Source organism: Rhinoraja longicauda, chromosome 4 (assembly GCF_053455715.1).
Source record: "Rhinoraja longicauda isolate Sanriku21f chromosome 4, sRhiLon1.1, whole genome shotgun sequence".
In the NCBI taxonomy this organism is placed as follows: Eukaryota; Metazoa; Chordata; class Chondrichthyes; order Rajiformes; family Arhynchobatidae; genus Rhinoraja; species Rhinoraja longicauda.
Window position 1 is genome coordinate 39,647,981 of NC_135956.1, and position 17,465 is coordinate 39,665,445.

The following is a 17,465-nucleotide window of genomic DNA, read 5'->3' on the forward strand; positions in this document are numbered from 1 at the left end:
ATTGGTAGAAGGATACTCAGGCAATTGACTGCATTGTTATGATTGTCTTTCTCTTTCTCCCCTGCCCATTCTCTTTAATACAGTGCAACTGTATTATCCATGTATGCATTGAATCATTCGGTTAGTTAACAGCTCTCAGAGGTGTGGTGTTGCAATGGGAGGGACAAAGCATAGAATTTCCTAGGCTGCAACTGAGGGACAAATCCACATCCACTTTCAAAAAACTTTGGAGAACGATGGGTGCCCAGTGTGTAGAGCGGTGTTCAGGGGTTGAGATATTGCACAGATGATGATGCACTTTTTCAAATAAATAAAAGAAAAATATATTAATTATTAATTATGTCTTTATTACATAGGGGATCCCTGGAGTGGCTGGTCCTCTGGGCAAGGATGGTCTCAGAGGTGAGAAGGTAAGAGTCCTATTAATAATTGGATGCAGTGAAGGACGGGGCAAGTTGTCTTAGGAATCATGGACAAAAGGCGGACGTGGTGGAGATGTAAGCATCCTTTGGAATGCTTTCCTCCAAAGTGACTAGAAATTAAATGAGGGGCAGTAAAGACACATTGAACTGTTGATGGCAGCATGGTGGTACACTTCTGATTCAACAGCCTGATGTTGCATTATAATTTACCAATTAGAGTGAGTGGAGAGAAATTTAAAGGAGATCTGAGTGTAAGTTTTCACACAGAGGGTGGTATAAATATCTGGGAGGAGTAGCCTGAGGAGGCAGTGGAGGCAAATATAATTAGAACATTAAAAAGATATTTGGACAAGCATTTAAATAGGAAAGGCATAGAAGAATATGGGCCTAATGTGGACAGATGAGAATAGCGTAAAGACACATCACCGGTGGCTTGGAAGAGGTTGGCTGAAAGGGCCCTAAACTGTACCGGTATGTTCCCATAACTCTGCGATGTGTTTGGCCTGAAAGTACTGTGTACAAGAAAAGGCTTTTCCCTTGCAGACAGTAACAGTTTGGAGTGCTCAGAGAAAGTCAGATGTTCAGGACTGGGTCCAGGATTAAAGCCATGCCCTCTAGCTGGTGACATTTCTACCCTCTGATGGGTCATTGCCTCCACTTTGATGAACTCATATTCACTAGTGTAAGATCCACAAGGCTTTTTGAAAAGGAATAACTACCAAGGGAAGAAACAAATATTGAAACTACTATGTAAGATTCTAGTAATATCACAGGCTCAATTGCCCAAACTATCTCCTGTAACCACAGACATTGCATGGGATGTAATTGAGATATTAATAGAAGTGTATAAAATCACAAGGAGAATAGATAGGGTGAAGGCACAGTCTTTTACCTAGGGTAGAGGAATAAAAAAAAAGAGGACTTATGTTTAAGGTAAGAGGGACAAGATTTAATATGAACCTGAGGGTCAACATTATCACTCTGAGGATGTGTAAATATAAAATGAGCTGCCAGTGGGTGTACCTGACTCAACTACTATAACAGCATTTAAAAGACACTTGGACAGATACATGGATAGGAAAGACTTGGACTGCTAAGCGCAACTGCCAGCAAATGGGACTAGCTTAGATGGGTTATTGTGGTCGGCATGGACGAGTTGCCCCGAAGGGCCTGTTTCTGTCCTTTATGAATCTATATGACCATCTGGGGCTGCCAACCATTACACACCTCAGATGGACTTTGAGGACTCAGGCCTGGCTTTAAGTAGGCATCAGTCACCAATGCAGGCACCAATAAGAACCTAGCTCTAATTTTGAGTCTTCAATCTTTCATTATTGCCGCAATTATTTACAATATATATTAATGATTTGGATAATGGAATTAGAAGTGACACTAGTAAGTTTGCAGATGAGACGAAGCTGGGTGGCAGTGTGACCTGCAAAGAGGATGTTAGGTGGTTGCAGGGTGACGTGGACTAGTTGAGTGAGTGGGCAGATGCATGGCAGATGCAATATAATGTAGATAAATGTGAGGTTATCCAATTTGGCAGCAAAAATAAGGAGGCAAATTATTATCTCCATGGTGTCAGATTAGGTAAAGGGGAAGTGCAACGAGACCTTGGTGTCCTTGTACACCAGTCACTGAAAGTAAGCGTGCAGGTACAGCAGGCAGTGAAGAAAGCTAATGGCATGTTGGCCTTCATAACGAGAGGATTTGAGTACAGGAGCAAAGATGTCCTTCTGCAGTTGTATAGGGCCTTAGTGAGACCACATCTGGAGTATTGTGTGCAGCTTTGGTCTCCTAATTTGAGGAAGGACGTCCTTGCTAATCAGGCAGTGCAGCGTAGATTCATCCCTGGGATGAAGGGACTATCATATGAGAAAAGATTGGAAAGAGTAGGCTTGTATTCACTGGAGTTTAGAAGGATGAGAGTGGATCTTATAGAGACATATACAATCATAAAAGGACTAGACAAGTTAGATGCAGAAATTTTTTCCCAATGTTGGGGGAGTCCAGAACCAGGGGCCACAGTCTAAGAATAAAGGGGAGGCCATTTAAAACTGAGATGAGAAGAAACTTTTTCACCCAGAGAGTTGTGAATTTGTGGAATTCTCTGCCACAGAAGGCAGTAGAGGCCAATTCACCGGATGAATTTAAAAGAGAGTTAGATAGAGCTCCAGGGCCTAGTGGAATCAACAGATATGTGGAGAAGGCAGGCACAGGTAACTAACTGATTGTAGATGATCAGCCATGATCATAATGAATGACGGTGCTGGCTCGAAGGGCCAAATGGCCTCCTCCTGCACCTACTTTCTATGTTTCTATGTTTCTATTCATTCATTCATTTGGTCACCAAATGACATTGAGCTTCAGGCAAATTCTGTTCATAAGTTCTAGAAGCCGAATGACCCATCAAGTCTTCTCCGCCATTCAATCATGGCCAATCTATCATTCCCTCTCAACCCCTTTCTCCTACCTTCTCCCCATTGCCCCTGATGCCCATACTAGTCAAGAATCTGTCAATCTCTGCCTAAAAATATCCATTGACGGCCTCCACAGCCTTCTGTGGCAATGAATTCCACAGATCCACCACCCTCAGACGTATGTGCTGATATCACTTGATGGGTCATTCCTTTTAAGTAGTTGTTGGTTTTACATTGCCATTCCTTGTCAGTGCCATAGAGTAGACAGATTTCCATTCCAATCAAGGACGATATCCATTCCACCTGTACGATATGGGACTGTCGGTAACCACACCTGGCATGTTGACAAAGGAAGTTAAGAGTCTGATGGCACGCTTAGCAACCCCTATCAATGTGCAGTGGTATAAGCTGCAAACAAAGTGCAGAATTGTTACTATGATTAAGCCAATGTCCCTATTGCACCAAGTGTGGCCTGATATCATTATCACATTTGGTATCAGAATGTACGCTCCAATATTCTCCATACCTATTTGGTCTTGTGCCAAGCACAGGAGAGGTTATGAACAAAGCAAACTTGGGAGATGGTTCAAACCTTCAGTGCTACTTGTAACTTGGTAGTGTTCCTGAGTTTAGTGTTATTGTATGATATGAAGAGGAAACTATTAAAGTACTCGGAGATTAAATATTGAGCATTCTTCTCTTGCTATCTAACTACAGGGAGTACCTGGTAATGATGGAGAGCCAGGGGTGCCTGGAACTCCTGGTGATCTTGGACCAGCTGGAATCCCTGGACCACCAGGTGAAAGTATAACTGGAAAAAAGGTAAGCTGACATTTGGGAACATTTGGGAGTGTAAGTTCAATTGAACAGTGAATCAGAAATTTCCTTGTTCTGGTAAACCATGTTTTGGAAAGTTGTGTCAAAGAGTTATAGAGTGATTTTGTTCCACACCATAACCTTGATGATTGATATTTACAGGGGCAGCTTGGTACATCTGGTTTGCCAGGACTTCAAGGATCAAAGGTAAGAAAATATTTGAATCAGAACCAATTAACTATAGTCTCTCCAGAATATCAAGGTATACACATATTTTTTTCCAGCATCATTGCTGATGCTTTTATTCATTGTCAAAACAACAGAAGATAATGAAGTCTTCACATGCAAGGCAAAGTCAGTCTGCTATTTGTGGTGCATAGCAGGATGTTTACACCAGTAAGTTGGCTCTTAATATTCGTTGGTCCAAATGTGGCTTATTTTCCATTTGCAACGTTTGAAGGGAGTTTTAACGACCTCGCCTTCCTCTACGCCCACGACGCCTTCTCCGTCTCCGCCTTCTACCACCAGGTCTTCTTCCTCTTCCAGAACTTCTTCTAGACTGGCTTCTTGCCATAGTGGTACTTTGGCTTCACTCTGACTACTGCTATTACTCCGGAAATGTTGGCATTTTATACAGAGCACGTGTGGCAATATCGCCATGACGCCGATTGTGATGTGACCAAGTTCTTAACATCATGCCCTTATATGGTACCAATAACTACCTCGATGGTACTATGTGCCTGCCTACATTTCATAACCTTTTATGGCGTTGAAGTGTTTACGTAACCTCTGTGGTGCGTTTTGACTCTCTTTATCCCTTATTAAGTATTGCAGTGTTGCCGGTCATCCAGTGGGCTAGAGCCTAACAGCTCTATAAAACCAATTGCATATCTTGTATTTCTTTCATAATGTAGTATTAACCAGAACGTGGGATGTGAGTGTCCTGAACGTGTATAGGGAGTCAGAGGAGGTGCTTGGAAGAACTCAAAAGGAGGCTTGAAAATGAAAGCCTGAAATGAAGCAGAGAGAAAATGCTCAAAGAAAATGAGAAGCCAGGAGTGTATGCGAATACCTGCAGCTTGGGAATGAGAGTTAAAGGTGGATGGAGTGGAACATAGTATTATCTGAAGCCAGAGGCAAAAAACGGAATGCAAAGTGGACATATATATATATCTATATATATATATATATATTGAATTCATGTAATATGAAAGAATAGAATCAGAAAAGATTTTTAAAATAATAAAATAAATTCTATTGAAAATGTTCCGGTTTATTCTATTGTGGTCCCACTCAGGGCGTTCATTTAAACAGCTCACATATCCTTACCAGCAGTGTCTGCCTGAGGATGCCGACCTTCCCTCCTAACATAGGGCCTCATTTCAATGATTAGAGATAGAGCCGGAGTGCCCCGTGACTCCAATTCAACAACAGTTGTCAGGCTGACACTTTGCATGGGGACCTGAGTCATGATGTGATGTAGTCCCATTCTTCCATGTCAGTCAAATGTTACTCTCCGACCCCATTTCATGAAGTTTGACCAATTCTCCTCAGTTCAGTTGTTCAGTTTGTCACGTGCACCGAGGTACAGTGAAAAGCTTTTGTTGCGTGCTAACCAGCCAGCAAAAAGACAATACATGATTACAATCAAGGCATTTATAGTATTCATGATAAGGGAAAATAACGTTTAGTGCAAGGTGAAGCCAGCAAAGACTGATCAAGGATAGTCCGAGGTCATCAAATAGGTAGATGTGGTTCAGCACTGTTCTCCTCTCCCCATTGTGCAGGCCAATTTCTAGAAGGTTGACAATTTTCAGATCCCTTTGTGTTACACAGGATGAGAATGTACAGGACATGATCAGTACATTTGCAGGTGACACTAAAGTGGGTGGTATCAGATAGTGAAAATGGTTATCAAAAATTACAGATTTGTTTAGCTGGGAAAGTGGGCTTGAGGAATGACGAATAGAATTTAATGCAGATTAAGTGCGAGGTTTTGAATTTTCAAAAGTTTCATCAGGGTAGGTCGGACCTTAGAGAATGGCAGGACCCTGGGGAGTGTTGTGGAGTAGAAGCTTCTAGGAGTTTACAAATTAAATGTGATTTACTTTTGATAGGTGTATACAATTAAGAGTATTAGAAATTTCATTCATGAGATATGAGCATTGTGAGCAAGGACAACAATTGTTGTCCACATCTTTTGGTTTGCATATGGTCTGCATCTGTAACACTCTGCAATATCTTGCAGTTTTGGGCAGAGCAGTTGCCATACCAAGCTGTGATGCATCTGGATAATAATGCTTTCTTATAGTGCCTTTGTAGAAATTAGAGACATGTAGAATTTTCTCAGTCATCTGAGGAAGTACTGGAGTTGGCATGCATTCTTGACCATGGCGTTTATGTGGTTGAACCAGGTCAAATTGGTGGTGGGCTTGAAGTTCTTGACTATTGTTTACAGATATATGGTGGAAGCCTTCAGCCCATTGAGTCCATGTCAACCATCGCTCACCCATAGTTTACCCTTTGATCGATACACAAAAATGTCCTTTACTGACAATTGTAATTGCCCTGAAAAAGTAGATGTTGATAAGATCCTTTAGCAATTCCCTTTACAAATAATTAACTTACAATGAACACTAAATTCTCAAAATTTAGGTAAATAAACTACAAATAACCCACCACCCCACCCTGTTTTCCCTGCCCTTCTTCCCTGTGCCCCACCTGGATTCACCCATTTCTTCCCTTCTCCTTCCACCTATATTCCTTTCCCTAGTTTCACAATTTGTACCTCTTCTATCTCTATCTCACACATTGTCTTTTCATCTTTGGCCTTTATCCAACCATCTGCCTATCAACCCTCTCTTCCCTCCCCCCCCCCCCCCCCCCCCCCCCCCACCTGTAAGAACCTATCTATTGCTTGGCGAGCTTTAGCCCTCCTTCACCACAATCAGTCTGAAGAAGGGTCCTAACCCGGAAACGTCACCTATTCCAGTTCTGCTCCTGTGATGTTGCTCCTGACCGCTGAGTTATTCCAGCACTTTGTGCCTTTTTTTTACAATTAAGTGGTTGGCTGAACCGGCTATTTGTCTGCCAATATATTAGAGGAGCAATGACTAATACATTGTTAGTTCGCTTTGACATAATGAAATGTCAAGTTGCATCCATACTTGGATAGTTTCACTGATGAGATTCATATTGAAAGGTTTTGATCTATTGTCAAAAATATTTCATTTTTTTCTTGGATGTGTATTTCTCATTCACCCATGTCTCCTGTTTACCTTTAAATCGTCACCTATTTATTGCCAAACGTTTGCACAAGAATAACCTGATCCATGTCTTTTCACGTTACATTTGTCATCAGGCTCATATATATAAATTTGTATATTTGTAAATTTCCCCGGTGTGGGACAAATACAGGAATATATTATTAATATTATTATAGGCTGACATTCCAGTGACATAATATTACAGTATCAGCAATGCCATCTTTCAAATGAAATGTCAAGTAGATGTCTGATTTCATTTTTTAAAGACGTCTTAAAAGATCTATGCAACTTTATTCAAATGTAATTAGGCGTTATACCCAGTCAACATTTATCCTTCATTTAACATGTATCCCTCACCTTATATTTATGATCCCCGTGACATTGGACGCCCCCACAAGTAGAGTCATCAAGTAGAAACTGAAAGAAATGAAATCTTTGAGAGTTTTAAATGCTGAGAATACCCATTAACCTTTGATGCAAAAGGCTGACTGCTGATATTTAAGATCGTGATGCCTTGATCAATCATTTAACCCATCATCATTTGTTGACAAGGTTTACATCAGATTGAATTGCAAGCTGAAAGGACATATCAGAATAATTTGCAGTAACAAATTAAAGTAGCAGGTTATTCATTCCCAAGGCATCACGGATCATTCTTGTCTATCTTGCAGGGTGACCCAGGGGATCCTGGAATACCAGGGTTAGCAGGAGAAAGTGGACCTCCAGGTGAAGGAATCCCTGGACCATCAGTAAGTTAATGAATAAATTGTTCAAAGTACCTTTGAATCAAAAATAAGTCAACTGTATAAACATGTGTTCTGCATTGGGATTTTAGGTAAAATATAATAGATTTTAAGAGCTATTTATTCTGCATGCTGCATTGGTTCCTCCACTTCACCACATTTGATGAAACAAGGCAGTTTTGTCTGTGTCCTGTCACAAATCCATTACATATTAAACCAGGATGGCATCAAATCTTTTTTTAATTGTTTCCATATTTACAAATTTACAGAGATACATCGTAGAAATAGGCCCTTCTGCCCATCGACACCATGCCACCAAACGATCACCCGTACACTATGTTATCTCAGTTTCACATCCTACACACTAGGGGCGTTTTCCAGAAGCCAATTAACCTACGGACCTGCACGTCTTTGGAATGTGGGAGGAAACTGGAGCACCCGGAGAGAACTCGCGCGGTCACAGGGAGAATGTCCAAACTACGTACAGACAGCACCCATAGTCAGGATCGATCCTGGGTCTCGTGTTGTAAAGCAGTAACTCTACCGCTGCCACCCTAGAATTGATTTAACCTCTGTGAAGACACAAAGCCCCAAGCTGAGGGTAAAATCTGGAGGGTTTTTTTGTGTGGCTGCTTACATAGTAAAATTGTGTAGAGCTATTTAATGAATAACAAGATTTATTTTCCCAAACCATCTGAGCAGCAGTTTGCTCAGATAGTCTGAAGTGTGAGCACCTTCATAGGTCATAATTATGACAGGCAAATGAACTCAATCATCCCTCCTAGAGACTCAACAGTTCAACTGCCATAACTAGGAACTACCGCCTTTTATTGAAGGCAGTACCTATAAATTCAGCTGCAGTGTCTAATTACAACAATGCATTTGAATCAGACCTTGTGCTTCTAGTCAGTTCTGGATCTGCTCTACAAGCAGTTATTGATTTACCTTGAGAATTTTCTTCAATTTGCTGCCAATTCCAATCTATGTTGTCACCATCGAAGCAATCAGTACTGATTGAAAATATTGCTCAATAGTTGGATGATGCTTGAAAACACAATGAAGTTGCAAAGGATAATGCCAACATTTGGATTTATTTCTGTATCTGGGCACCTTCTGATGGAGGAAGCCCTCTTTCCTCACTTTACTGCCTTTTGCTGAATTTGGATTGTATTCAATCTCTGAATCAGAGACACTGACAAATGGACATTGGTAGAGTAATAAAGAAAACAAGATTCATTCGTCTTCCTGCAAGATAGGACGGCTGGAGAGTTTTGATAGATCAAAGCAGTAAATCTATATTAGTGGCTACACAAGAACAAAAGTATGGACAGAAACACTGCAGTTGTAACAAAAGTTGTGTGCAGATAAAATATCTTCCAAACAAATTCACATTAGAATCAAAATACTCATGTTCGTCATATATCAAGAAAGTTCCTTTGTTAGTAAGCTCTCAACACTGCATATTTCTACATTACAAAGTCATATATGGACAAACATATTTGTATACCTCGTTGTCACCTTCCCCTCAGCCAACAATGAAGAAGGGTCTCGACCCGAAACGTCACCCATTCCTTCTCTCCCGAGATGCTGCCTGACCTGCTGAGTTACTCCAGCATTTTGTGAATAAATCAATTTGTACCAGCATCTGCAGTTATTTTCTTATACTAATGAACAAAGTACATTCCCTTGACCATTGTCTGCTTTGATCAGTCCTGATCATACCTTACATTCTCTTCGTACCCTTCCATAACTCTAGTTTCCCTCTCCCCTGACTCTTAATCTGAAGGTCTCAACCCGAAACGTCATCAATTCCTTCTCCCCAGAGTTGCCTGTCCCGCTGAGTTACTCCAGCATTGTGTATAAATCTTTCTCCAATTACACAAGACTTTTATAATTTATATTGGATAATATTGTACAACATATTGTCCCTTTCTAGACCCAAGTACATTATCAGTGCAGACCATTAAACTTTATGTAAATCTGTTCTGATGATATCACAATCACTTCTTCTATGACCCATTTATTTCAACAATATTTTTAAAACCAAAGAATGCCTGAATAGCTGCAACCTTCTGGATGCCTTTATCTCTGGTTGTAATTTTGAGGGAAAAGAAAACATCTTTCAACTTTCATACAAAAGCTACACAGTTTAAAGACAAAGTAAACAAAACCTGAGTGCAGAAGCATGAAGATGCTTCCTCAAATAAAGCATCCTTCACTGAATTCTGAAGTCACCTTTGGATTGTGGCTAGATTTATACTCTAGGGGTTACCTAAGTTCCAAGCAGAGAATCTAACGTAAGTAGCCTTTATCAGGAAACAGTATTTAAAACTATATAATCACTGCAAATAGACTCACTATTCACTTAAACGTTGATTTTGTAATGTTTTAAACACTTATCAGTTTAGACTTGTTCAATGGATCTTTATTTTCACGTATAACTAGGTATAATGCAATAGTTTTATGCAAACAGTTCAGTTACAATCTAACTATACATTAGGCCCAATCATATTGTGCTTGCATCTGACAGTCCTAGTATTTCAAGCCGTAACCGTTGAAATATGTTTTTTAGTTTAAATTATTGTGAATTAGTTTACAGAAATATGGGAAAAAATGGAATGTTGACCAATTATATTCCTTTAACAATCATGTATGGGGTAGATTCCTCCTGATCTATTTGTTGATTTTGGTTATTAATCACTGAACCGAGAATAGGGTCCATGAAAAATGACAAATATATGTATAAACATATTAAGAAAAAGATAATAATGATGTGAATTTCTTCCTGTCTAGGGCCCTACAGGACCACAAGGTGAAATAGGTCATCCGGTAAGACACAACATTTTGTTCATTCATGCAGATCGAGTTGAAGATTCAACTCTCCCCTGACTCTTGGTCTGAAGAAAAGTCTCAACCTGAAACGTCACCTATTCCTTCTCCCCAGAGATGCTGCCTGCCCCGCTGAGTTACTCAGCATTGTGTATAAATCTTTCTCCAATTACATAAGACTTTTATACTTTATATTGTGTAATATTGTACAACGTATTGTCCCTTTCTAGACCCAAGTACATTATCAGTGTAGACTATTAAACTTTATGTAAATCTGTTCTGATGATATCACAATCATAATTATTGTATGGTCATAAGGTCATAAGTGATAGGAACAGAATTAGGCCATTTGGCCCAACAAGTCTACTCCGCCATTCAATCATGGCTGATCTAACCCCATTCTCGTGCCTTCTCACCATAACCTCTGACACCTGCACTATTCAAGAATCTTTAATAGAGGGTGGTGAATCTGCCTTAAAAACATCCATTGACTGGCCTCCACAGCCTTCTGTGGCAAGGAATTCCACAGATTAAAGAAATTCCTCCTTGTCTCCTTCCTAAAGGAATGTCCTTTAATTCTGAGGCTATGACTTCTAGTCCTAGACTCTCCCACCAATGGGAACATCGTCTCCACATTCACTCTATTCAAGCCTTTCACTATTTGGTATGTTTCAATGAGGTCCCCCTCATTCTTCTAAACTCCAACGAGTACAAGCCCAGTGCCATCAAATGCTCATCATATGTTAATCCACTCATTCATGGGATCATTCTTATAAACCTCCTCTGGACCATCTCCAGAGCCACTACATCGTTCCTCAGATATGGTGCCCAAATTTGCTCACAATACTTCAAATGCGGCCTGACCAGTGCCTTATAGAGCCCCATCATCAGTTATCATGCTTAATGTTTAAGTCCCAAGATTTGGTTGGGCGATACACTCTGATTTATTTGATTCTTTGCTGGGAGGCTTGTTTGTACTATTGGGGAAAAGTGCTCAGAGAAGCTATTCTGATAAGGATGTACAATCACCTACTGGAGAAATAGTTCATAAATCCAGTAGGTGGATCAATAAGTAAGTGCACATCCAGTGAATTCAAAGCTAAAATGCGTGTATTTTATGCAAGAAGGATAATGGGTTCAAGCTTTAATTATCCCAGGGGTCCACAATATTGCTGTCATCACTGGGACATGGTTAAAGAATGGGCAGGACTGTCAACACAGGGCATAGCATTTTCTAATGAGAGGTGGGTTTAAAAGGTAAGGAGGTATTGCACTGTTAGTCAAAGATTGCATGACTTCAGTATTGAGCAAAGATTCCTCAAAGATTCCTCAAATATGGCAATATGGTAGAGATTGGAAACAAAAAGAGTGCTGTCACAGGGGGAACACATTACTGTGTATTACATGTGTATATTACATTTTATTACATTCAACAGGAGATAGAGGACTAATTCATCATTCAGTTACTATATGACTGATTGGTACTCCATTTAATTTAGTTTAGTTTAGAGATACAGTGTGGAAACAGGCCCTTCGGCCCAACGAGTCCACATCAACCAGCGATCACCCGTACACGTTCTACCCTGTCCTTTGTGAACAGAGAATGGAAGTCGTGCTGAACATTTATAAAACACTGGATCAGTCATAATTGGGGTATTGTTTCCAGTGTTAGGAGCCACACATCTGGAAGAACATTAGTCTTCAGAAATGATGCATAAATGATTTACCAAAAATATTCCAGGAAAAATAATATTAGTTTGTAGATAGATTGATAAATCTGCATAAGTTATTCAATTTGCAACAGGTCACTTTGCAAGGAGATCTTACAAAGATGTTAAAAATCATTAAAGAACTGATTTTAAAAAATGTCACTATTATCAGGCGGGGGGGGGGGGGGGGGCAGGAACATTGAATGAAAATGAAAGGCAAAATAATGTGAAGTGATATATTTTTCAAAAATAAGCTGAAAGATTATCTGAAATGAATTGCACTTTCTTGAAGTTGGTATTGATTTGACATTTTAATGACCTCTTTCCATGCTATGACCATACTGTGATGCTGTAATCTTGATTTCAAAAATTATTTATGGGTATCCAACCACATGCACATTTCAAGACAGACTATAGAGTCAGAGACAGACAGCTCAAAAAGAGTCGCTTTGGCCCAACAACCACCCATCCTACTTGCATCTAATTATGTTTACATTATCCTTGCATTAACCTGCAAGACACATTATCCTGACTTGTAACTATGAGTGTTTATTTATCATCATTTGATCTAAATGCTCAAGAAGATCTTCATTAAAATATCTACATTGCAAGGACTGCAGTGGCTTCAGAAAGCAGTTGCCACCACCTTCCCAAGGATACATAACGATATACAATAAATTCTCATTTGCCAGTAACACCCAGATCCTGAAAAAAATAACAATAAAGCCTTCATTGCTCTGATTTTAAAATTGTTTCCTTGTTCTAGGATCCCCAACCTCAAGCAATTAAAAAGAAAACCAAAAAAATCTGCAGATGCTGTAATTCAGAAATTGCAGGAAGCACTCAGCAAGGATAATAGATATTTCATGTTGAGCATTCGAAAATGTTAAAATCTGTCTCACTTCCCGCAGATGCTGTTTGAACTGTTGAGTGTTTCCAATGTTTTCTATTGTTATCACAGGAAGAAAAGTCACCTGGTTGCTGCACTATCAAAGCCCTTTATCATTTTAAGCAATTACTTTGATTAAATGTGTAGGAAGTAACAGCATCTCATCTTCAGGTTGAACTTAAAAGATTAGTTCCAGAAAGTCAAATAAGGTGTGCACGCAGTAATTTAATGTGAGGCTTGCTTGCAGGTATGTTTGAATTGACTCAGCAGCACTTTGTTAATGTTATTACTTGAATTAAGTGGCTTAGATTTTTCTTAACAAAAGATTATCTTAATTTCCAGGGTCCACGAGGCACGCCTGGACTCAGAGGCTATCTTGGTCCCCCAGGAAACGATGTAAGTCTTGCTGAAATTCAGCGAAAAATAATTCAATAAGATTAACATTAACTCGTTCCACAGACACAACTAAGAAAGTGATTTTATACCTGATTAACAATCACAAATGAAGACGAGCCATTTAGACGGCCATGAACCTCACCAACTGCAAACCTTTGGTGGCACTTAGTGAGACCCAAGTACAATTATCCTGTCACTCTTTGTTTCAGTGGGTAAAATCTAGCACAGGGAGATCCAAATGAAGCTACTAACAGAAAGAAAAGCCTTTAATAAAGCAAAGAGTGTCTCTTTACATTGGAATTATTCTGCCTTTTGATAATTGTGTACATCATACACCAGCCCAAACTCTCACAGATGTGAAAATAAATGTAAATTAGGAGTGATGTTTAGTAGAAAGTCAGATTAAAATTATGCAATTTAGTATTCTCAAGAAAGGGCAAAATTAATTTCATTAAGATATGTATTATCCTCCCAAAAACATGTAATCTACACTATTACCACATACAATTATAAATTTGATTTCTGCATATTATTTGGGAAGAACAGTAGGGGAAAAGAGATTATTAATTAATTTAACAGCTTGTTATCATGATCAACTAAACAAATAATTAATTAATTGCCCCCAAATGCCATTTTACTGTTTTGAGAAAGAAAATGTTAATCAGGGTAGGTTAAAACAAGTATGGTATACAGAGTCAGTGCTCTTTGTTTTCATATTTAATGAAATCTACCATCATCCTCCGCTCAAAGTTGTTGATCAGAATAAAATGGATTTTTTTCTGAAAGTAAACACGCCCAAAACCTTCTACATGACTCTTACATAAGGCAGTTTTCTTTTTAAAACAATAGTAAATTGGGCATGTTTTTTGTCAGACATGTGTTCCTAACCTCTCATTCATTATGCTTTATACTTGCCGAATCAATTGTCAGTGTAAGTGCATCTTCTGCTCCAGATGGGTTAGGAGAGGGAAAGACATTAATTTACCAAGCTTGCTCCGAATTTTCAGGAACTCTGCTTGAAAGTTTTAGATATTTGAGCACATGTAAGAGGTTCCACACCTTTGATATTCATTGATGGCTGTGTACACAGTAGAAATCTGTCCTTATTTGTGTGAACTTAATACATAATATAGAACTATTTACATGTTGCACTCAACTTCCTGTCACCCACTTTGATTTCACCACACTAGACCGAAATATTGTACCCACACTCAGCGCCTAGTGAGTTTTGTATTTAACATACAGCTGACGACAATTTCTAGTGTGCATCAATAAAAGAGAAAATCGAACATATGGGAGGAACCAAAGGTTTCCAGAGCCATTGGAGATGTATCTTGGACTGGGTTTCCAATGGAATTGGGGGGGAACTGTATCTTCAACCTTAATAACTGCTATACAATGAAATAAAAATAATAGCAAAACTGATTAAAACTGAATATGTTTGATCAGTTTTGATGAACACATTGTATAACAATGGCTGCAAATGCAATGGATTTGAATTTTAGGAGAGGAATAGAACAAAAAAATGGTTGTTACTAAATAGCATATTTAATGCTACTCACTGGAGATTAATTTCTAAGTAAAGTATAATGTCCAACATTGAAGGATGCAGTTATTTACTTTCCCCTTCAATTCTCTTTTTGCCAGTGAGAATTTTTATTTTTTTTAAGGCCAGCATTATTAGGGTAATTAATATATGGATGCCTGAACCTGTCATATATCCTTCCCACCACCACCTTTGAACCATTTATAGCGTGACCTTGTCTCTTCACAAGAATTTACTGCATCCTGCAATATTTTGGAATTGCTGCACCTGGACATTCATGAGAAGAAAAGTGACTGCTATTTGTGAAAATGTTTGTGGTTTGTTTTGCAGGGATTACCCGGTCCAAGAGGAGAACCAGGACCTCCAGGAGAACCTGTATGTTAGCTGAGATGTTATTTCTTTACACTCTCCCCTGATTACTCTCTCGCATGCTCTGTACTTATATATATGCCTCACTCTTGCATTTTCACACTTTATCCTTTTGCATTTACTCTGTCTTCCTCAGGTATGGTTGGCTTTAGTACATTGAGGCATTTCGTTCCACTTGGCCTTGTTTACATTTCTAATGGTCATTTTTTTATTATCGTGACTTCATAGATGGTAACACTTCATATATGAATCAGACAAAACACTTAATATGATTTGTTCCTCTATTACCCAGTCCTCTGTTCAGGTTCTTAAAAGGCACCGAAGAAGAACCAAGGGAGATTGCTATCATTAATTTAATTAAATCCAAAAATGGCCATAGTTTCAAATTTTATTGAAGCTGATTTCATATTAGGCATGCGCTTATATTTTGCCTTCATATAACCATTTAATTAATAAATTGTAACTGAACACATTTGGATTCACTAACAGGTGGGATACACAACAGAGTGCACATACTCCTTGGAAATTCATGCCCTACACGGAGATTTATAATACTGTAAGAATCTGTGAAGGCTCCCACAATCACATCCACATATCCATGGTTGTGAAGATTGGAGAGATTCAACATTTTAGTGCAACATTTTATTGAATTAATCAATTTCTAACAAAGTAGTAGAGTGAGGTCACAGCTCCAAACAGTAATATTAATGTTTGATGCACAGCACACCTTTTCTCTTCTTTATCTCTGCTTTTAACAACTTTAATAGCATCTCACCAACAAACTGAAGATGCTAACTTTACCATATTCAATGCCTGAATGAATTGACTCAAAAAAATGATTTAATTGATAAAAATAATGGAATGGTATGTTCTGACCTACAGGCCTTATTACCTCTTACTTCCAGGAGAGAGGTAGAAAACATGGCTAAGGTGAGTAGTTCTGTGGTCTTGTAGTGGCCACAGGGGAGGAAAAGTCCAAATTTGAATATTGGGTGTTGGAGTTCGACAATGTGAGATTGTTGGCCCAATGCAAAGTTAAACTCTCATTGTGATTTGGCTATGTCATGAACTGCTATTGTTGTTACTGGAGACACGAAAACTGACACTTAATTCCCTGAACTACATATTCCATTGTATCAGTGAATCAGCTTATCCTGTAAAAAAAGTCAAATTTTCCTAAACCTATTCCAAATAATCCTCACAAAAAATAGGTGGGATAAGTATAAAGTAGGATTTGGTAAAGTTCTTGCTTTCTCTGATATTCTGAAGCTCCCACGCTTCGATTTTTCAATAACAATATTGAAAAATGCACCACTATATTCTTTCCCTTACTGGTATGATTCTCCTTGATCCTATCTTTACTCTCTCTCTTTCTCTCTGAGTTAATGAAATGTTTTGTAATAATGTTGCATGGGGTTGGTTAAATATTATTCTATGGTAAATCCTGTACAATTATATCTTAATCTTATAGATCATAAGATAATGTTGAATATCAATAACTGGCTTTATGATTAGATTATCAAGAATTGTATAGGATATCATTTATTCTGCACAATGAAAGAATATGAATATTGATAAAAATTAATTATTTGTGTTATTAATTACTGCTCTCAAGAAAGATGCTTGTAATCTAATTTTCATTCCAGGAGGTTGAAAGCTAAAGTGCATGTTAATGAACTGCTGAAGGAAAGCAGGAAGGGGGTTTAGGCAGCTGTTTAAGGAGGGTCTCTACTACATGCGTGATGGTAAATGAATTCCTATCTGCAGTTGATTGCAAAACTGCACAGAGCATCTTGTGATAAACACTCAAAAGTACTGCCCTGACTGCGGAGAAGAAAGAGGGAGAGATTGGACTTTATTGCCTTTCATCACAGAGGAATGTGGGGACCCGCTGTGGTGGATGTTTATGTTGAATTTTATTTTATATGGTTGTGTGTCTTACTGCTTTTCACTTGGTGTGGCCGTACGGTAACTCGAATTTCACTGTACCTTATGGTACATGTGACAATAAACCCATCTTGAATCTTGAATCTTGAAATAACTGAGCAACAGTATTC

General features: G+C 38.8%; 1 protein-coding gene across 1 annotated transcript in view; it reads left to right on the forward strand.

The window, feature by feature from the left end:
- The window catches only part of col22a1 (collagen, type XXII, alpha 1), a 188,463-nt gene that overhangs the window by 140,477 nt on the left and 30,521 nt on the right, over window positions 1-17,465 (forward strand). The window contains exons 35-42 of the mRNA XM_078398602.1: window positions 357-410; window positions 3,563-3,667; window positions 3,824-3,868; window positions 7,599-7,676; window positions 10,464-10,499; window positions 13,440-13,493; window positions 15,370-15,414; window positions 16,291-16,338. Coding sequence (XP_078254728.1) covers window positions 357-410; window positions 3,563-3,667; window positions 3,824-3,868; window positions 7,599-7,676; window positions 10,464-10,499; window positions 13,440-13,493; window positions 15,370-15,414; window positions 16,291-16,338 — 465 coding nt within the window. The remainder of the gene's footprint in view (window positions 1-356; window positions 411-3,562; window positions 3,668-3,823; window positions 3,869-7,598; window positions 7,677-10,463; window positions 10,500-13,439; window positions 13,494-15,369; window positions 15,415-16,290; window positions 16,339-17,465) is intronic.